The 22336-nt window shown below is 42.2% G+C and overlaps 1 protein-coding gene across 3 annotated transcripts in view; it reads left to right on the forward strand.

Moving 5' to 3' along the window:
* The first annotated feature begins 590 nt into the window (after positions 1–590).
* LOC121276540 (atrial natriuretic peptide receptor 2) overlaps positions 591–22336 on the forward strand; it is a 159081-nt gene continuing 137335 nt past the window's right edge. The window contains exons 1-3 of one of the 3 annotated variants that reach the window (XM_041185099.1): positions 591–668; positions 3258–3457; positions 4197–4310. In XM_041185099.1, coding sequence (XP_041041033.1) covers positions 602–668; positions 3258–3457; positions 4197–4310 — 381 coding nt within the window. In that variant the 5' untranslated portion in view covers positions 591–601. Of the gene's footprint in view, positions 669–955; positions 2040–3257; positions 3458–4196; positions 4311–22336 lie in introns of those variants that run through there. The other 2 variants (XM_041185089.1, XM_041185079.1) reach the window with 2 other exon arrangements.

Genomic DNA, 22336 nt, shown 5'->3' on the forward strand with positions numbered 1-22336 from the left:
AGGTTAGTGGAAGGTGGATACTACACAAGTTCGTTCTGCTAAAGGGCCCACCGCCTCCAGATTGTCCGTAATGAATTTGGCGGGTCCAACTGGTCATTGATTGATACCCACCTTTTAAAATACCAGTAGATGTGCTGGACCCCATATCAGTTTTACACTTCTCCCACTTTCCATTGCTCGGCTTAAACAGGAGTAGCTTGAGGCGATAAGAGCAATTCTAGAGAAGGGTCGGTATTTGCTCTGTATTAATCTTAGTCTTTGTAAGTCTGAGAGAAGCGGAAGGTATCCTCAGGACCATACCGTGATTCTTACCGTCTCCCAATTACCGATATCTTATCGATAGAAGGGAATAAAAATGAGGTGTGTCCGCTAATTACACTGTACTTCGACTGAGCTCGGTGCCGATAGAGCGGCTGTACGGTGCTCAGCCCGACCAAGGGATGTCACTGAGACTTACACTAAAGCACTTCAGCTACCCAACTGAGCGGCAACAGTGAGGGGAAGAGAAGCAAAGTTAAACCGCGTGTCAATCAGAGTGACCCAGCTTCAAATTCCAGAAAGCTTGCGTTCCTCCAAACCTCGCTGGCAGTTTCTTGATGGAATGACTTTGGGAATCCTCGGGAGACCCGGAATAAAACGAGGACAAATAGAGAACAATGACCAAACCGGTAATACACGCCTGAACTGCCGGCAGCGATCTCAATATTCATTCATTCTTCTCGTCTCGTTTTACCCGCAACTACATTAAGCATGAACAACCTTACTGCCGTGTTTTGAGCGGGGGCGGGGTGGGTGGGGGGAATGCACGGTCTTAGTGTCGGTGGCGCTTTGCTCTGGCAGATGGCGCTTTAGTCCTGGTTGTGTGGTTTGGGTTGCCTCTCGCTGACGTGCTGAGAGAGGGCTGAGCACACCAAGTGGAGGCCCGCTATGGTAATAACTGAGGCTGGGAGGGCTTTATTTTTCCTTAAGCGATCGATGTGGTTCGAGGGACGAGCAAAAAAAAATATGAATGGAGCAGGTCTGGTCAAATGTCACCCAGACTGGAGAGCGCGGAGCAGGAGAATGAGGAGGAACCTCGAGAGGGCGGTTTGAACCGGGGCTGGGGGGAAGCTGCTGATGACTAAGTGAGGAAAAAAAAAGGGGGAGAGAAAAGGAGAGCACATGTTTGACTCTTTCTCGTCAATTTCCCCACTTTTGGTCCATTTCAGCGACCCTTGGTCAGTTACTCTTTTACACTCTTCTGATGCCTGTGTGGAAAACATAGGGGGAGGGGGAAGAACGGGATTTTAAAGAGAATTCGACAGGTTGCATGACAACATATTGCTTATTTTCATGAACCATGAGGATGGGATGTTTCTTGCTGTTTCTCTACTTCGCCACCGGCCCGGGCCGATCGCAAACTCCCCCCGAAAGCATCAACATCGCCATCGTGCTACCTCACAACAACACCAACTATGCCTGGGCTTGGCCCAGGGTCGGACCCGCCATCCAGCTGGCCATCGAGAGGGTTAACCAGGACAGGGAGCTCCTGAAGGATTGCATCCTCACCTACAAGTTCAAGAGCAGCGAGGTGAACGGCCGCTGCGCCGATTCCCTCGCCCCCCTGCACGCCGTCGACTTGAAGCTGGAGGACGACCCGGACGTCTTCGTGGGTCCCGGCTGCATCTACACCACCGCCCCGGTGGCCAGGTTCGCCACTCACTGGAAGCTGCCCCTGGTCACCGCCGGGGCATCGGCTTCCGGCTTCTCCATCACCAGGGACTACAACACGGTGATCCGCACCGGACCGGCCTACGCCAAACTTGGCCAATTTGCTGCCCACATCCACGAAACCTTCAACTGGACCTCGAGGGCGGTCCTGGTTTTCCTGGACATCAAGACGGACGATCGGCCTTTCTTCTTCCTCTCGGAAGGGATTTACACCACCCTGCGAGATGAGTTTGCAAACCTAACCATACCAGGGAAGGGAGTTGATAAGGAAGATCTGGACCAGACCACTATCATTGATATTATCCAATTCATTAAAGACAATGCACGGAGTAAGTGGATGTACAGAGCCCACCTATTCTTTCAATGTGGCGATAGTACATTGCTTTGCTGTTGTTTGGAGGCGGGGTGGCACTGTCATATCTGGGGGAAATCTCATTTCCCCTGAGCCCATTCTTGACAGGGGGGTCAGTCAGTAAATGCTCACCCTAACCGTGAGTTTGCATTTTGTTCGTTCACGGTCCATAATTGATATTTACTTCTGGTTATTATTTTTAGAGGGGGAAGAACCGTTATTTGATTTGAGCCCTGTAATCTGCGACCCATTTCCCCCACCCAGTTCGTGGTCTGCTGAACCAGATTTAACGATCCCTAGGTCCTCGCCGGTGAGAGCGAAAGCGGAATTGAGGGGGGAGGGGGGGAATGGTTTTCACAAATTGCCCTGTTTTCGACGGAATAAATTGTTGCAGAGGGTTTAGTGCAATGTCGACGCTTTAACTGGGAAAAGAATGTCCTCCTGGCTCTTGTTATGTCACATTAAATAACATTTATGATGGCAAACTGGAACACAATGTACGGTGTAAAAACACATCTGTAACACATCTGCCCAGCCCTAACTCACCGCAATGCACTCAGTTTAAACAGTAAGGAAGTTCACCTTCTGAGGGGCAAAAGTTGTAACACAGCTGGATTGTGTTATAAGTGGACACTGTTGATTAATCGGGATGTGAGAAGTTGACCCAAAAAGTGTTGGCTCGCAGACGTGTTCAACTCTGAAGACCTTGCCTACACAGGTGTGTGCATTGCATTGGACACGGAGGGTAGTACAGCATTATATGGAAGTTTCTGAGCATGAATGCAGGCTGCACGTACACACGGTTGTTGTTTTTAACAAACTGTCATAACCCACTTGCAGCAATAAACAATGAAGGACACAAAGAGCAGCATCGATAGCAGGCGGCGCATTGCCCTTAATGGGTGTGAACGAGCGGTTAAAGAGCAGCGGGCTCTTCAGTTCAATGGCGTTCGGAGTGGGCTCTCCTTGTGGAGAAGTGGCCGCGACATTAATCTCCGAACTCCAATTGACCACTGAGCGATTGGCTTGATTTTGTTTTAGATTCTGATGTGAAATACAATGTCACACCTGAAAAAACTTTCGATTTTCTTAGTTTGTTAGTGAAGTGCTTAAGGATCCCTATTGCTCAACTGAGGGCCGTGCTTTACACGAATGTCTTTTACATTTACACAATGTCTTTCCCCTTTTCTTCCAGTTGCGTATCTGTGTTTCCCTTTCGAGAATTTTCGTCAGATAATGTTCTACGCGCAGAAAGAAGGAATGACACGGGGAGACTATGTCTTTTTCTACTTGGATGTGTTCGCTGAAAGCCTGAAAGTGAAATCACCGACAGAGTCGTACAAACCCTGGAAAATGAACCACAGCAGCGAGCCCGTCCTCAAGGAGGCTTTCAAAGTACACTCATTTCTTTCAAGCCATTTCAAACCACCTAGGAGATAGTTTGTCTGTGTGCAGTATATACATAAGCAGCCTATTAGACAGGCGTTCTGTGCCGAGAGGAAGAACTATCCTGTAGTTTGCAAAGCTGCAATTTGCAAAAGGGTGTTTTGAGCAGGAGTAAGCCATTCAGCCCATCCAGCCTATTCATTCAATTGCATCATGGCTGATCGCAACCTGAACGCCATGAATCCGCCGTTGATTCATGTTGCTGGATACTCCCTACCTAATAAAAATCTATTGCGCCCAAGTATCGAAAACACTGAGGATTAAATAACACCGAACATTGAATAAATTATCCCCTTTGCTTAGCTGTGGGTTTTCTTCCGATACTTTTATAGGGCGATGAACATTATTAATACCTTCATGGCCTCACAGCCATTCAGAAGAAACCAACTTGCAATTCCAAAAAAAATCACCCTTCGTAAGTTGTTCGATTCCACCCCCCCCCCCCCCCCACCCCGTGGCCACCCGGCGAAAAGAGTAAATTGCATTAGAAGTTGCACCAAATGCTGCCATTCCCAGCCCTTGTCAGTGACTTTGCTTTCTGTGTTCTTGGTCGGACTTAGAAAGTTGCTTGTGAAAAGCGTTGAGTTTGCACAAAGCAGGACGGCATCAGCTGTTCACCCCACATAAACTGCTGGAGAATGTAGAATGAACTGAGGCTAATTGGGATGTTGCTGCTCTTTTTTTTCAGTCGGTGATGATCATTACCAACCGACAGCCAGAAGCACCCGAATATTTCGAGTTTCAGGAAGAGTTCAGGGCAAGAGCCAAAAACGTATCGAGTGCCGATCTGGCCAACACTCTGGTAAGCGTCCACTAGTATACAGGACTGGAATCTTAAAAACTACATTTAGATGCGATTAATTCATTAGGCAGACAGACAGATCGATGGAACAGTAGTTAGATCGATAGATGATAGATAGTACATACACATAGAGAGATGCTGCACTTATTCCCCTTACACTGAAGGGAGTAACTAAAGAAGTCGAGAGGTTAGATTCTGTCAGTTGCCCGACACAGGGGATCTGCGCCGAACATTAATGCGCGTCGCCCTGCACTGCAAACACTGGACCTACTTCATCTTTCATTTAAACACAGATGTTTATCACATTTCAGATACGTTAGTTTACTTTTCATTGACCCAGTGACCTGTGTAGCAGATTAGTATACTGTTGTTTTGAAAGGACTGTGTGTTACTGTTATATGGCTACAAGAGTTAGAAATACAGTTGGTTTCAAAATAAACCGTTCTGGAAGAACCAACATACTGCCAACCATTTACTTAGATCGTTCATTTCTCTCGCTGAGATGATTCCTATAGGAAGTTTAGTAATAGCAGATTTACAGTTAAAGATAATTTAAGTAACGGTCATGGGTCACATACCATTTTTCGCCCTAATCCAAATTTAATTTTCTAATTATTGTTAAATTTCTACACAACTCAGTTTACTGTTTTGGTGCATCTACATTACGCATCATGTAAAAAAGAGCGAGTGATGAGTATAGCCAATCGCAGCGATAAAGGCTGATCTTACTTTTTGTGCTGATTGTTGGGAGGTTTTGATTGGTGTTGTTTCCAGCGAAACGATTATTGTTGTAAATGTATGCGTGTTGTACGTTTTGATTTTCATAGAAGGCTGGGCTATAGCTTTCAAGTTCATTTTATTTTTTTTGAGTAGATTCATGTCATGAACTGATTTTCAACACCACATTTCACTACCAAATATATCATCATGTAACCCAAGGCATACCGAAGAAAGTGATAATTTACTTTGGGTAATTTGGATACTATGATTCAATTAAGGCATTGAACAGTGCTCTGAAACAGAGTTTCTTCTATTTTAGCTCAGCAGATAGATTTCATATATTTTCCATACTTTGAAACAACATGTTTGTTTTCTGCGAACAGTATGAAATTAAAGCAGTCTCATGACCTTATATGTCTTTGGGTCCAATGTCATTCATACCTTTATCCCTAGTTGTCCGCTCGTAAATAGCAGTTTATATCATCATTATAGTAATTATCATATTATAGTAGCTTGCAATAGTTTTTTTTTGTTTCTAATGATATGAATTGCTACAGCTTTATATCACGACTTGCAAATATATCCATAATCCCTCAATCTACTTACTGCTATATATTTCGGTATTAGCCAGTCACACATATGTGCGAGTAGGATAATACTGCCAAACTGCAATATCTCTGATCTGATGTCTGGCTCTTCAACCGAAATATCACATTCAGTCACTTATTATGTCCAATATAAACTTTAATAACAATTATAAACTAACAATATGTAAAATATTGTGTACTGTTTAAAATAGCAAACACAACTGAGTTAAGTGAATTAAAAACTTTATCCAATTTCACAGTCAAATATTTTTGGAAATAGTTTAGGTTTTCTCCTTTCAATTCATTGTACCATCTAGCTATCCAAATGGATTACAACATCATATATTATAATTCTGCATTCCCAGTCAATGTCTAATGGAATCTTACACCACCTCTAACATGCAATCCCACATTAGCCACCACAGCTGCTACACAGAAATGGGTGAGCTCATGTTATTAGTCATTGCCACTAGCTATGGCTTCCTGGTATTTAATAGGTAGATCATATGCTGCCAATGTGATGTGCTATTTGTTTATCAAACAGTCATTCTAGCTGACATTTGCAGTTTATGATACATGGTGGCAGAGTTTTTTTCATGCAGACATAAAGAAGCAATATCCTACTTCATACATATTGGGCCAGATGATATTGGTACACCTTTCACCCGGAAGTAGACCACATAGAAAAGAATGAAATTGTTGCCAAGCGCTTTATTTACCAATTTGCTGCATTTATTGGTTACAGCGTTGCAAAACTTGAAAGAATATAACATTGAATATTTGGAATACCTGATTTTTTTGTTTTCTAAAATTGTCACTACTTCCGGAATATTCTTGTTGCCAGTTATGTTTTTAGTCAGTTAAATCTATAATATATTGCTTCATGCTATATTCACACTTAAAGTTTGTATATTTATCTAAAAATAACAGAACAAACATAGATAACTGAAATATGAAAGACTGTCTGTAGAGTATTAGTGCTAAAATATTCAGCTCCAGATAAATTGTGTAAATTGTATATATCCAGATAAAAGTTAAGTAAATTATTCTTTTCATTTATCAAATATAATTTTCAAAAGTAACAAAATCAGGGTATATGATCAGCTTCCACAAAAATATCAAGAAATTATTTTCATTCATTCTCTGCCCAGAGGCAGGTCCTTAGCTAATTGTCTGCTGATGCTTCAATCCGAGCTGTTTTCACCTATGGTGGTTTGCCATTGCCTTCCACTCTCAGGGCCAGGGCATGGAGGCAGGTCCCGTGGTCTACCTCAGCCAGAGTGAAAATCGAGTCCATACTGCCAGTGTTAATCTGAACTACATGTCAGCCATCTAGTCGACTGAGCTAAGTGGCCCCCTCAATGCTATAAACCTAAAAAATACTATTGGAAATAATTGTGTATGAACACAAAGTGTATTAACAATAAATAGGTAACACCACTGTTAAAACAAAAGATAGAGAAAGATACTATGAAGATATCACATATATAAATGTTATCAAGTTTTTTCAGGATAAGGTGAGTTGTTAGTTTATTTGGATTTAAAATGTCATTCAAAGTTCATCCCTATTACATACCCAGACATAGTCATTGCTGCAAAAAAGGTGAAAGAATTGGAATCAATGCCAATAGTTCTGAAAGTGGCGTCAAATCTTACAGAAGGAAAAATATGTTCAGCTGTTTTGAGATACATTCTCCAGAGAGCAGCTTGACTTATCTTCCTGCATGAATGCTATTGACAGCTCTTGAAGGATGAAGTGTGGGCTAATATATGTTTCTAATTAGCAGAAGTAAGTAAGAAATCAAGCAGAAGATAAATAACCTGCCTTTGAACAAACACATTGTTTTCCAGTGGTGGTCATCTATTGTTAACCCATTTACCACTTGTATTGGATTTTACTGGATTGAGTAGCCAACAATCTTCAATTACATCTAACTAGCTAACATCAGATTAATTATCAGATGGCTTGTTTGTAAAAGCAAAATACTGCGGATACCGAAAATCTGAAATAAAAACAGAAAGTGCTGCAAAAACTCAGCAGGTCTGACAGCATCTATTGAGAGAAAAACAGAGTTAATCTTTCCAGTCCAATATGACTCTTCCTCAGAACCGTGAGTTCTGGAGAAGGCTCACAATCAACTCGAAACATTAACTATGTTTTCCTCTCCACAGATGCTGCCAGACCTGATGATATGTTTGTACTGGGGGGCCATGACAGGTCATAATTGCCTTTTATTTTGCATTTTTGTAACTTGACTGTTCACTTAGGGAAAAAAGAATACAGGACAAATTTTGTCTTTTTATAATCACATTATTTAGTTTACATTCCAAAAGTGACTAACATTGGAAATCATTCATTGTGCAGACCAATTTTTCAAGCTATTTTGTTTCCTGTTTCTAGTTAGTGTAGTTATATTAACTGCATGCCACATTGAAGAGTGTGTTGTGATAGTTTCCTATAGTTCTGAAAACCTTTCTTATTTTTCTAAATTAAAGATGGCTTAGGATTTCAAGGTAAATCTCCACTGCTTCCATTTATTCTCCAAATAGTTACTAGATCTTAAATGTCATCTTGACTTAGTTAGCAATGGTCTCACCATACTGACTTGGAAATATATTGTACCTTCCTCATTACTGGATCAAAATCCTTGATCTCCATACCAAGCAGCACTATTGGCAGTAACTTCATCCTATGGGCTGCAATGATTCAAGAAGGCTGCACACCTTCTCAAGGACAATTAGGGATGGGCAATAAATGCTGGCCTTGCTAGCAATGCCCGCATCATGAATAAATAAATAAACTTTTGAATCAGGAGGTTTTTGGTTTGAGACCTGCAGTGGATTTAAGCACACAATCCAGGCTGATGCTCTAATGCAGATATATCTGAAAGTGCTGCATTGTCAGACGTTTCCTCCTTTTGGCTCAGCTGTTAAAATGATACATCTATCCAGATAGACATAAAGGTCTGTTGGACCTCCAGGGTAATTTATACCTTTACTCTTTACTCTGAATCATATTTATGCTTTCAGAAAATAGCTACTTCTGCCCACTTTCCAAAAACATTCAAAATGTATTGGCCAAGGCACAGAGCTGTGTGCACATCTGTGAGCACGCATGTGCAAAGAGATCTTATGGTGTGCAGATGTGATTCATATCCCACAGCATAACCCAAATGTTGGCTGCTGGCAATTGTACTCTAGAGCTATTGGCTTTTGACCATTAACACAACTCAGTCTGGTCTTATTTAATTCAGATTAATGGTTGATTAAGTTATTTTTCCATCCAAGGACACTTAGGCATTAACAGGGATATATTTATTTTTTACGCATTCACAGGATGTGGGCTTCACTGGCTGGGCCAGCATTTATTGCCCATCCCTAGTTGCCCTTGAGAGGAAGGTGAGTTGTCTTCTTGAACCACTGCAGTTCATGTGGTGTAGGTATACCACAGTGCTGTTAGGGTGTTCCAGGATTTTGACCCAGCGACAGTGAAGGAATAGCAATGTATTTCCAAGTCAAGATGGTGAGTGACTTGGAGGGGAACTTCCAGGTGGTGGTGTTCCCATCTATCTGCTGCCCTTGTACTTCTAAATGGTAGTTGTGGGTTTGGAAGGTGCTGTCTAAGGAGCCTTGGTGAATTCCTGCAGTGCATCTTGTAGATGGTACACACTGCTGCTAATGTGCGTTGGTGATGGAGGGAGTGAATGTTTCTTGATGTGGTGCTAATCAAGCAGATTGCTTTGTCCAGAATGGTATCAAGCTACTTGAGTGTTGTGGGAGTTGCACTCATCCAGGCAAGTGGGGAGTATTCCATCACATTCGTGACTCGTACATTGTAGATGGTTGACAGGCTTTGGGGAGTCAGGAGATGAGTTACTCATTGCAGGATTCCTAGCCTCAGATCTGCTCTTGTAGCCACAGTATTTATATGGCTAGTCCAGTTGAGTTTCTGATCAATGGTAACCCCCAGGATGTTGATAGTGGGGTATTCAGTGATGGTAATGCCATTGAATGTCAAGAAGCGATGGTTGGATTATCTCTTGTTGAATATGGTCATTGCCTTACATTTGTGTGGTGTGAATGTTACTTGCCACTTGCCAGCCCCAGCCTGGATATTGTCCAGTTCCTGCTGTGTTTGGAGATGGACTGCTTCAGTATCTGAGGAGTCACAAATTGTGCAATGATCAGCAAACATCTCCACTTCTGACCTTATGATGGAAAGAAGGATGGTTGGGCCTAACACACTATCCTGAGGGACTCCTGCAATGATGTCTGGAGCTGAGATGACTGACCTCCAACAACCAGAACCATCTTCCTTTGTGCTAGGTATGACTCCAGCCAGTGGAGAGTTTTCCCCCTGATTCCCATTGATTCCGGTTTTGCTAGGACTCCTTGAAGCCACACTTGGTCAAATGTGGCCTTGATTTCAAGGGCAGTCACTCTCCCCTCACCTCGGGAGTTCAGCTCTTTTCTCCATGTTTGACCCAAGGCTGTATTGAGGTCAGGAGCTGAGAGGCACTGGTGGATCCCAAACTGAGTGTCAGTGAGCACGTTATTGCTAAGCAAGTGCTGCTTGATAGCACTGTTGATGACCCCTTCCATTATTTTACTGATGATCAAGAGTAGACTGATGGGGCAGTAATTGGCTAGGCAGTTGGTAATTGGCAATCCAAATTGGTTGGATTTGTCCTGCTTTTTATGTACAGGACATACATGGGCAATTTTCCACATAGCCAGGGAGATGCCAGTGATGTAGCTGTACTGGAACAGCTTGGCTAGGGGCCAATTCATGTTAATTCATGGTTCAGATAAATAAGAAGGCTTGCACTTTACATTAGGTTCAGTTGGTTTTCTTAACAAAATTCACCCAAAAGTGGTGGAACCAGAACACATGATCATCAAATTTTAAGGAAAATTACATTCAGGAAAAATCAAGTTTCCATTATCTTCTGCACTCATCTAAAAAATCCTGCTGGAATCCTGCTGAAAGCTGACCTTGCCCACAAAACTGGATATGCTCCCAGATCAAATTAATCACCACTGGGGATGCTTTTGCTAACTGCACTTTTATGCGTGCTTTTGAGGAGGCATTAAAAATTAAGCTTTTCTTTAGGCGCAAGAGCACTAATAAGCACATTTTAAAAGCTTTTCATTTAACTTATTATATATTTTTATTTTTACTCAGACCCTGACTACTTTAGATCAATATAACTAGCAAATTTCTCTGTATAACTTTTAAGGTCATTTTCAATCATTTAAAATTCATTTACTTATACGTGATAGACTAGATGCTCTGATTAAAATGTTTATTTTTGTTATAAGCCCATTTTTCAGCTGTATTAATCAAAATCTGCCAAGTTAACACTCTAAAATATATCAAACAATATTTTTTAAAGCAAATACTTTTCAAGAAAATGTTCTAAAATGCTGCCTGATTGCACCAGTTTATGACAGATTTTACGTTCAGCCATGTGGAAATGAGTTTGAGTGGAAGTAAAAGTTTAATTCCAAGCTAGTACAGTTTTGGGTGTAATTTGTGCTGAATCAGCAATTGCACCAAGGCAGAAGCTCTACCCCAAAGTTTCAATACTGTACCTTTATTCTCTTTTGATGTTGTTGTCAGTTCTCAATAATCTCAATGTGTACATATGGCTGGGTGATTTTTTTTTATCAATTTAAATGGAGAGCTTTTTGTGAAATTGAAACTTTAGCGGCATTATCAAAACAAAAAGGAAAAGGAGGAGGTAAATCAAGAGACTGATTAGGGAACAAGAAACTTAGATATAAAAATCTGAAGATGTAGAATGAAGAAAGTACAGAATGAGGAATATGATCCTGAGTGGCAAGGCACAAACTCAGAACATCATCCATTTTGAGTCAGGAAGGGTGATTTGAGTTGGTAAGAGGAAGGAATATTTCTGTTCATTTAATTTTTAATATACTTTAACAGCAACTCACAGGTATCTCCTCCCATAATAGCATTTGAAATCCCGATAGGCTCCAAGAAATGTCAGGCCTGTAAAATCTGAACGTTATGGCAAAGAAAGTGTTTCAAGATAAAATGTTACTTTTGGCTTCTGAAGGTACCTCATAAGGTGAGGCATGAGGACGAGTGCTTATGTAAGGATGGATAACAAACAAAATAATCTAATACCAGTTAAAGTTGAGAGAACTTTTTCCTTTTATTGTTGCAAATAGAACAGTTTGTCTTGGAATAAAAATGGAAAATGCTAAAATACTCAACAGATCAGCCAGCATCTGTGGAGAGAGAAAAAGAGAGCAGGATTTTCAAACCCCAGAAAGGCTGGAAATGGAGGTGGACAGAGCACAAAAATACCTGTACTGGTTGGCATGCCTGTTTCCTGACCCTGTGCCCAGGGCTGCCCATTTTTGCTGAGGCATGTTCGAAGCTTGCAGGGTTACCCTAGGGACAAGGTGGGCAGCCGATTAGGCTCATTAAGAACCTTGCTACGGGCAGTTAAAGAAGCCAATTAGGATTTTCCAGTTCGTCTCCAGTTTCCTGACATAATGAAAGGCAGTTCAACTGCCTGGAGGCTGACACCCAGTGGCAGACTGGGGAGGCCACTGTCCCTAAACCCCATCAATGTTGGCCTGGCTGCTTTTCTGTTTTTTATCTAATTTTTGAAAGGCTTTTGGTGAGAGGGTGCCTCCATGTCGAAGCACCCTTTCAGTTACTTATCCTTTATGTGACCTGCTGCTCCTCTCAAGCTGGAAGGCCTCTGATTGGCCCTCCAGCTTTGAGAGCCCACCTGCCTTCCTTACTTGGACAGGGAACCTGTTTCCATGCCAATTAAGGGGAACCCTTGACATTGAGTCACCAATCCCAATGCTATCACAGCAGTCAGGATAGTATAGATGCTGCACAGGAATCAAATTCAGCCATTTAAAAAAAAAACTAATTAACAAACAATTTATTTGTTAACAAGACAATTGACTGAGATGTTATGTGGCCCATTCCATTTTTCACTAGGCACAAATTCCAGAGTAGCTATTTCATGCCCAGGGGTGGATTCTGGGTCTGGAGCAGTCCCGGCCCCTGCTTCCCACCCCAAAATTAAAAATGCAGCCCAAGGTTATTTTGGTCGGAAGAATAAAAAAGTGACCTATTATTTAAATATAGCGAGAAACTTCAGAATGCTTCAGTGCAGAGGGATCTGGGTGTCCTCGTGCATGAATCGCTGAAAGCTAGTATGCAGGTACAGCAGGTAATAAGGAAGGCAAATGGAATTTTGGCATTTATTGCAAAACGAATAGAGTATAAAAATAAGCAAGTGTTGTTGCAACTGTACAAGGCATTGCTGAGGCCGCACCTGGAGTACTATGCACAGTTTTGGTCCCCTTACTTGAGGAAGGATGTAGTTGCATTGGAGGCAGTTCAGAGGAGGTCCACCAGATTGATTCCAGAGATGCAGGGCTTGTCTTATGAGGAGAGATTGAGCAGTTTAGGCCTATACTCGCTAGAGTTTAGAAGGGTGAGAGGAGATCTAACTGAGGTATATAAGATGCTAAAGGGGATAGACAAAGGAGACGTGGAGCGGATATTTCCCCTTTTGGGGCATTCTAGAATGAGAGACCATAGTCTTAGGCTAAGGGGTGGTAGATTTAAATCAGAGATGAGGAGGAATTACTTTGCTCAAAGATGTGAGTCTGTGAAATTCATTACCTCAGAGTGCAGTAGATGCCGGGACGCTGAATAAATTTAAGGAGGAGATAGACAGATTCTTAATTAGTAACAAGTTGAAAGGTTATGGGGAGAGGGCAGGAAATTGGAGTTGAGGCCGAAATGAGATCAGTCATGATCGTATTGAATGGCGGGGCAGGCTCAAGGGGCTGAATTGCCTACTCCTGTTCCTAGTTCTTACATTCTTATGTTAACATTTCAAGTTGATGACGTTTCAGCAGAAGATAAAAGGTCGTCAACTATAGCTACAATTGATACCTAACCAGCTGATTATTCCCAGTATTTTCTGCTTACATTTCATATTTCCAGTATTATCTGCAGGGTTTTGTTTTTGAGCTACCCCCCACCCCACCCCCAGTCCCGCTCTGATGAAAAATTCGGCATGTTGACATTGAGTCACCAATCCCAGTGCTATCACAGCAGTCAGGATAATATAGATGCTGCACAGGAATCAAATTCAGCCATTTTAAAAAAAACTAATTAACAAACAATTCATTTGTTAACAAGGCAATTGACTGAGATGTTATGTGGCCCATTCCATTTTTCACAAGGCACATTGGAATATTATTGGGAGTGAGGCTCACCAGGTACAAGGAGGCAGTTCAAGGGTGGATAAAAAGGGCTGCACACGGGACTATGGCTGAGTTTAGTGGAAAAGTCTGCTGGTGTAGGTGGGAGAAAGTGTTTTTCCTTCACAGATTTATTTCTATGAACCTTTCATAAGGAGAGAGGGGGCTTGCAGACAGGGCTGCGGTGACCTTTGAGGACTCCAGCCTTGTAGCCATAGCTCGCTGTTGCCTGTGGGCATAGTGTGCTCTAGAGGATGGTCCTCCTCCAGTGAAGAGGAAAGGAGAAGGAGACAGAGGAGGGCAACTGTACAGAGACAAATGCGCCTTGCAATTCTGGCAAGTGAGGGACCTTCTGCTGCACAGGGGCCTGAGCAAGAGAGACAATAGCAGCAGGCACCCAGAAATAGGAGATGACACTATCCTACCAACAGAGTGTACAGGCAAAGGATGACATTCTTGCAGATGTTAGAGTACCAATGCTTTAGAAGACCATGTCTCTCCAGGGAGATAGTCACTTCACCTTGTGACATGTTGGCTAAGGAGATAGCTTCCCATTGTGTTGGTGGCCATTCTATGCCTGTTGCTTTAAGGTTGCAGTGGCCTTGAATTATTTTACATCTAGGTCTTTTTAGACAACAGCCAGAGACCTTTGTGACACCTCACAACTAGCAGCCCATTATTGTATCAAGGTTGTGACAGATACAAACTTCAGGTACACCAAGGAATTCATCACATTCAGCCTAGGCAGCGCCATATGAGCTGAGTGAGCCAGATGCTTTACAAAAATTGCTGGATTCCCCAATGTTGAAGCGGTCAGTGGCCATCAAAGCACCTTGGGGTCAGCCAGGGGTTTTTGTCAACAGAAAATGATTCCATTCAGTCAATGTTCAACTTGTTTGTGACCATAGACAGCGGATTATGCAGGTGCATGCAAGGCATCCTGGGACAGTCATGACTCCTACATGCTTGAATACAATGAGAGCCATGCATCCACCACGACTATCATCCAATAGACCATTGGTGTGCTCAAAATGAGATTCAGATGTTTGAATTAAAAACAGGAGATGCTGGAAAAACTCAGCAGGTCTGGCAGCATCTGTGGAGAGAGAAACAGAGTTAACGTTTCGAGTCTGTATGACTCTTCTTCAGAGCATGTTTTAGATGTTTGGACTGTGCAGGTGGAACTCTGCTCACGTATCATTCATGGTCGTGGTCTGCCGCACTTTACATAACCTGCCGCTCCAGACAGGGAAGGCCCTGGAAGAGGAGGATGAAATGGAGCGAGCCATGTCCTCTATGAGGAGTCTGATGATGAAGAGGGTGAACCATGCCAGCCAGCTGCGGATTCAGTGCACAGAAGGCTTTGGATGCCAGAAAGACATACGAGTACCTTATTATGCAAAGATTTAACTAGTAATGTGTAATTTGCTTAATGATAGCAACTTTGTTGTGTTCACCTCACCATGGTATCTCCCATGAATGAACACTAGAGCTGGCTATGCATGTGCCAATGGTGAGGCACCAAATGAGGCCATTCAGAGTGTCCTACATGAGCACAAAGTCCCTTTAAAGCTGTCACTCAACTAAAATCCAAACCAGGACAATGCACATATGATACATAAATGAAGCCAGAGCAGCAAGAGCTCACAATAAGCATTTAATACATAATATGAGAAAAATATTGGCAAACAAAGAATCAATCACCTTTGTGAAACCATGTGTGACTACTGTGTTTCCTTCAATCTTTTACAGTTATAACAGTGTGGTGCTCCCTATCGCTGCCTGTTGTGCTGGAGACAGACTGCTGACCCTTATGCTCATTTGGTTGGGAAGACTTTGGCAGACTTATCTGGTTACCTGAGGCTGGGGTCTCCATTTTTGGGGTCTCCTGAACAGTGGCAGGAGGCACATCTGACACCATGGCATTGTAATGCATTGGTGTCAATGACTGAGGGGCAGACGAGACGCTGTCCCCTTCTGAAGCACCCTGAGAGGTGCCCCTGTGGCGACAGCAGCTGCTCATCTGCTGCCGTGAGATCCATTTGGCCATCCCTGTGAGGAAAAAGGACCTGAATGTGACTCCAGGAGCTTTGCCCCTTCTCACCTTGACTCTGCAAACCAGAGCTCAGATATAAGGCGATGGAATGCAGCTCAAAATGCATACCCAGTATCCCAGCAGTGGTCTGCTGGGTTTGGCTCTCCATGACAGTCGCCAGTCTCTCAATGGAGGAAGCCTTCTAAAGAGCAGTCGATCGCAATGCTCATAGCCCAGATTTACTCCTCCACTGTCTGTGCCAGTGCTTGCAATCCCTCTGGAAGCTCTGCCACATTTCCTCAAACCTCACACTGTACCCCCAGTATATCTCACCTGATGAGCCTGGGGCTCAGCGCCTATGTAGTATGTTGTCTCCAGAACTCCTCCGTGTGTCAGAGACCTTGTAGCTGGTCCTCAGTCTGCATTATCTCAGTCTCTGTCAGTTTGTCTTGCGACTGTGATGTGCTTACACCAGTTCATGGATCCCTTTCAACTGAATTGTGCGTACCCATTGAGGATCTTGTATCTGTGCTGGTGCTAGTTGCTCCACAAGGATGTGATGATGTATCCTGTAAGGCCTCCCCCTTAGAAGTTAACATTGGTCGCTCTGGGCTGCTGGCTTCAACTGCCAAGATTTCATCTGTGGTGGAAACAAACAATGAGTGTGAAGGGCACCATCATCATTTGAGATGACTTCACAGATACACACTTCCTACACACTAACACTCTTGCCATTGGAAAATGGTAACCAGGGCTTAAACCTCAGTCCCTTCAAGATTGAGACAGACATTTCTGCCCAAATGCTCCAAGCTGCCAAAGCCACATGCATCAATGCTCCCTCCTCACACCCTTCCCCACTTTATACCCTCCCACCACCCCCACCAGGTTGGCATGAGTTTGCACTAAGTTGGCATCGGGGCTATAAAGAGTCATGGGAGTACAGCAAGGAATTAGAAAGGCAAAGGGAATGTTAACCTTTATTATAAGGCAGTTGGAATATAAAAGTATGAAAGCCTTGTTACCACTATACAGGTGAGACCACATATAGAATGCTACAGTTTTAGTCTCCTTACTTAAGGAGGGGCATACTTTGCATTAGAAGCAGTTCCGTGAAGGTTCACTAGGGTGAATCCTGATATGGAGATGTTGTCTTTTGTGTAAAGATTGGGTCTATGCTCAATTGGAGTTAAGAAGAATGAGAGGTGATCCTTTTGAAACAAAGACGATTCTGAGGGTAGATGTTGAGATGATATTTCCCCTCGTGGGGGAACCTAGAACTAGAAAGCATTGTTTAAAAGTGAGGGGTCTCCAATTTAAGACCAAGATAAGGAGGAATTTCTTCTCTCAGAGAGTCATTAGTATTTGGAATTCTCTTCCACAGAGAGCAGTAGAGGCTGAGTCATTGAATATATTTAAATTTGTTGGAGAGATTTTTGATCAACATGGAAGTCAAGGGTTATGGGCAACAGAGAGGAAAGTGGAATTAAGGCCACAGTCAAATCAGCCATGATCTTATTGAATGGTGTAGCCAACTTGAGGGGCTGAATGGTCTGCTCCTGTTTCTATTTCATGGGCAGGATTTTTAGGTCAGCGTGTGGGCGTGATCGGCGGGCCTGGGAGCAGCTGGGGAATGGACCGCTGCCTGCGATCAGCCCCCGACTGTGATTTCATGCTGGCTGGCCAATTAATGTGCACTGAGAAAGGCTCAGCACTGCTAAGATGGGGCTGGGAGCAGGGCGAGCAGCGAAGTCAGTGCGGGCGCAGGTGAGTGCTCATAGAAAGCTCCCTGAAGGCAGAGAGCTGCTTCAGGGAGCTAAAGATTTCAAAAGTTTTAAATAAAGACTTTAAAAACAGAACAAAAATGTCCATACATCACAATGACATTCAAAAAAATTCTGTCCATAGATTTTTTTTTTATTTAGCAATGGAAACCTCATCCCGCCCTTGGGTGAGGTTTCCTGAAAAATGAAAAAGCTGCCTGGCCAGTTCACCTGCCCGCAAACCTTAACATTGGATGGGCAATGAAAAATCTCCATTAATTGCGCCGTTAATGGCTTAATTGCTCTCTTAATTGTCAGTGGGCGCGCTTCCGAGTTTAGCGAGCACCTGCCGACCGAAATGTTGGGTGAGTGTGGGATGGCGTCAGGACGCTCGCTCGACATCATCATGCGCGATTGTACTCTCGAGCAGGTCGGGCACACGCCCGCACGCTGAGCTAAAAACTCAGCTCCATGTCACCTTATGAATTTTTTATCTGAAGCAACTGAGCAGTGTTTTGCTTACAGAATTATTGAATGTATTACTATCATATTAAAGAATTACCCTATAGACTGCTGAACAGTCTAGAGAAATTCTCAATAGCCTGGGCTGACAATATTTGTTTGCTTTCAGTTCATGGACTGTAATGCTAAGATTAGAGTAATAAATAGAGGGCAGGACCTTTACACAACAACTTTTATCAACACATTTCAGATACAATTTTATTTCTATTCGGTGTCCTAAATTGTAGTTTTACTTTTAAACTGTTTTGCAGAAGTTCATGTCGTTGAGCAGTTAATAATGCTGCTGTTAATAAAGTGCAGTTGATAAGGTGTCTTTCACTTTGCTGCACATCTACAATGCAGTGGAGTAGGATTAAAATGAAAAATATTAACCTTTACATAAAAATAATAATGAAAGTTTGCAATTGCTTGTCATAGCCTCTTCATAGAACCTCATCATATCACGATATTCTTCACAACTGATGAATTACATATGAATTGCAAACACTGTTGCTTTGTATGTATTGATAAAGATCTCAATTAACAGCTCTGTTAATGTTTTACCACATGACTACCAGGGTCATAGAGTCGTAGAGCCATTTACGGCACAGAAGGAGGCCTTTCAGCTCATCGAGTCCATGACGGTTCTCTACAGAGCAATCCAATCATATTCCCCCTGTATCTCTTGCCCAAAGCCTTAAATCTGTGCTTCCTAATCCCTCTACCATTAAGTAAGAGGAACGGTTTTTCCTTGTCTACTTTATTTTATCCTAACCTGTCGTAATCTTGCACACCACTATCAAATCTCCCCTCAATCTCCTTTTCACCAGGAGAACAATCTAACCTTTTAACCAAAATCCCACATCCCTGGAACTATCCTGGTCAATCTCTTCTGCACCCTCTCAAGCAGCTTCACATTCATCCCAAAATGTGGTGAGCAGAACGGGACACAATACTGTAGTTGGGGCCTAACAAGGACTTTATAAAGTTTCAGCATAGCTTCCTGGCTTTTGTACTCAATGCCTCTATATTTGAAGCCCAAGATCCCATATACTTTGCTAACCTCTCTCAATATACCCTGCCAACTTCAAACATAAGAACATAAGAAATAGAAACAGGAGTTGACCATTCGGCCCCTCGAGCCTGCTCCGCCATTCAATAAGATCATGGCTGATCTTCTTGTGTTTTGATTTCCACATTCCCATCTACCCCCGATAACCTTTGATACCCTTGCCTAACAAGAATCTATATACCTCTGCCTTAAAAATATTCAATGATCCCGCTTCCACCGCCTTCTGAAGCGGAGAGTTCCAGAGTTGCACAACCATCTGAGAGAAAAAAATTTCTCCTCATCTCTCTCCTAAAAGGGTGACCCCCTAATTTTAAAACAGTGCCCCCTAGTTCTGAACTCATCCACTAGAGGAAATATCTTCTTGACGTCCATCTTGTCAAGACCATTCAGGATCTTGTATACATCAATCAAGTCACTTCTCACTCGTCCAAACTCCAGTGGAAACAAGCCCAGTCTGTCCAACGTTTCCTCAAGACACCACACTCATTCCAGATATCAATCTAGTAAACCTCCTCTGCATTTACAATGCATTTACATCCTTCCTTAAATAAGGATACCAAAACTGCACACAGTATTTGAGGTGCGGTCTCACCAATGCCCTGTATAACTGATGCATAACACCCTTAGTTTTATGTTCAATCCGTCATCATAATAAAATATAGCATTCCATTAGCCTACTTAATTACTTGCTGTACCTGCATACTAACCTTTTGTGTCTCATGTAGTAGAACACCTAGATCCCTCTGCACCTTAGAATTATGCAGTCTTCTCCATTTAAGTAATACTCTGCTTTTTTGTTCTTCCTGCCAAAGTTTACAACTTCACATTTTCCTACATTAAACTTCCAAATCTTTGCCCACTCACTCAACCTATCTATCTCCATCTGCAACCTCCTCATGTTTTCTTCACAACACACTTTCCTACCTATCTTTGTGTCATCTGCAAACTTAGCTACCATGTCTTCACACCCTTCATCTAATTCATTGATGTAAATCGTAAAAAGTTGAGGCCCCAGCACAGACCCCTGTGGGACTCCACTTGTCATATCCTGGCAATCAGAAAAAGACCCATTTATGCATACTCTCTACTTTCTGCCAGCCAGCCAGCCAATCTTCTATCCGTGCTAATATGTTATCCCCCATACCTTGCGCTTTTATTTTCCATAATAACTTTTGATGTAGCACCTTATAAAATGCCTTCTGGAAATCCAAGTACAGTACACCTACAGGCTCCCCCTTTCCATTGCACTCCTTCAAAAAGCTCCAATAAATTAGTTAAACATGATTTTCCTTTCACAAAACTATGCTGACTCTTCACGATTGCCTTGAGATCTTCTAAGTGCCCAGCTTTAACCTCTTTAATGATCAATTCTAACAAATTCCCCATGATGGACGTCAAGCTAACTAGCCTATAGTTTCCTCTTTTGTGCCTCCTTGCTTTCTTGAATAGAATTTGCTACTTTCTAGTTTGATGGAACCTTTTCAGAATCTAGCGAATTTTGGAAAATTAACACAGCACATCGACAACCTCATTAGCCGCCTCATTTAAGGCCCTGGGAAAAATTTCATCAGGACCCAGAGACTTGCCAGCCCACACTCCATCAATTTGCTCAGTATTGTTTCTCGAGTGATTTCAATTTCACTAAGTTCCTTTCTTCCATTCACCTCCTGATTTATAGCTATTACTGGAATGTTTTTTGTATCCTCTGTATTGAGGACAGAAGCAAAATATGTGTTCATTTCTTCCGTTTTTTCCTTATTATCCACAATTAACTCCCCACTGTCTCTCTAGAGGACCAACACTCACTTTACCTACTCTTTTCCTTTTTAAATACCTGTAGAAACTCTTGCTATCTGTTTTTATATTTCTAGCTAGCTTCCTCTCACACTCTAATTTATTTCTCCTGGTTAACCTCTTAGTCATTCTCTGCTGTTCTTTATATTCTATCCAATCATCTGTCCTGCCACTCGTCTTTGCGGAGTTGTCTGCTTTTTACTTAAGTTTGATGCTTTCCTTAACTTCTTTGGTTAACAATGAACCTTTCCTTAGAATTTTTCTTATAATAGAAATGTACTTATTCTAAAAAGTTCAAAGATCAATGCGTAAGCACCCCAAGGTCCCTCTTTTAGAACACTCATTAGAACTGTGCCATTTATTCTATATTGCTTCTTCCTATCCTTTCTTCCAAAATGCATCACCTCATTCTTCCCTATATTAAATTCCATCTGCCACTTGCCTATCCATTCAGCTGGCCTTTCTTTGTCATATTGCATCCTCACTGTTTGCCACTCCTCCAAGTTTGGTATCATTGGTAAATTTTGAAATTTGATTCCATACTCCAAGGTCCATGTCATTTATAGCAAACAAAAACGGTGGTCCTCGCACTGATGTTTGGGAAACATGACTGTCTACCATCCTTTAGTCTGAAAAATAATAATTTACCACAATTCACTGTTTTCTGTCCTGAAGCCAAAATTTTATCTAATTAGACACCTACCCTACTATTCCATGAGCCTCAATTTTGTTAACCAGTCTTTTATGTGGTATCTTGTTGATCGCTTTCTTAAAATCCATATAGATAACATCTACCACATTCCCTTCATCAACCTTCTCTGTTACTTCATCAAAAAATTCAATTAGAGTAGTCAAGTATGACCTGTCTTTTACAGATCTGTGCTATTTTTAATTAACTCAAACCTCTTCAAGTACCTGTTGATTTTTTTTTTGATTATTGTTTCTAAAACCTTAGCAACTATTGATATTAAACTAACTGGCCTGTAGTTGCTAGAACTGTGCTTATATACTTTTTACTTTAATAAGCATACCACATTTACAACTTTCCAGACCTCTGGCACCTCTCTTGTCTCTAGGGAATATTGGAAGATTATGGCAAGGCCTCCTGCTATCAGCACTCCCACTCCCTTCAACAACCTAGGAAACAAGCCACCCAGATTAGCTGACTTATTTACCCTAACTATAGCCAGCCTTTCCAGTACCTCCTCCTTCTTAATTTTCACTCCATCCATTTCTTCTACTGCCTCCATTTCTACCAATAGTTCCTTAAATTCTGTAGCGATAAA

This window comes from Carcharodon carcharias, chromosome 1, assembly GCF_017639515.1.
Source record: "Carcharodon carcharias isolate sCarCar2 chromosome 1, sCarCar2.pri, whole genome shotgun sequence".
Taxonomy (NCBI): domain Eukaryota; kingdom Metazoa; phylum Chordata; class Chondrichthyes; order Lamniformes; family Lamnidae; genus Carcharodon; species Carcharodon carcharias.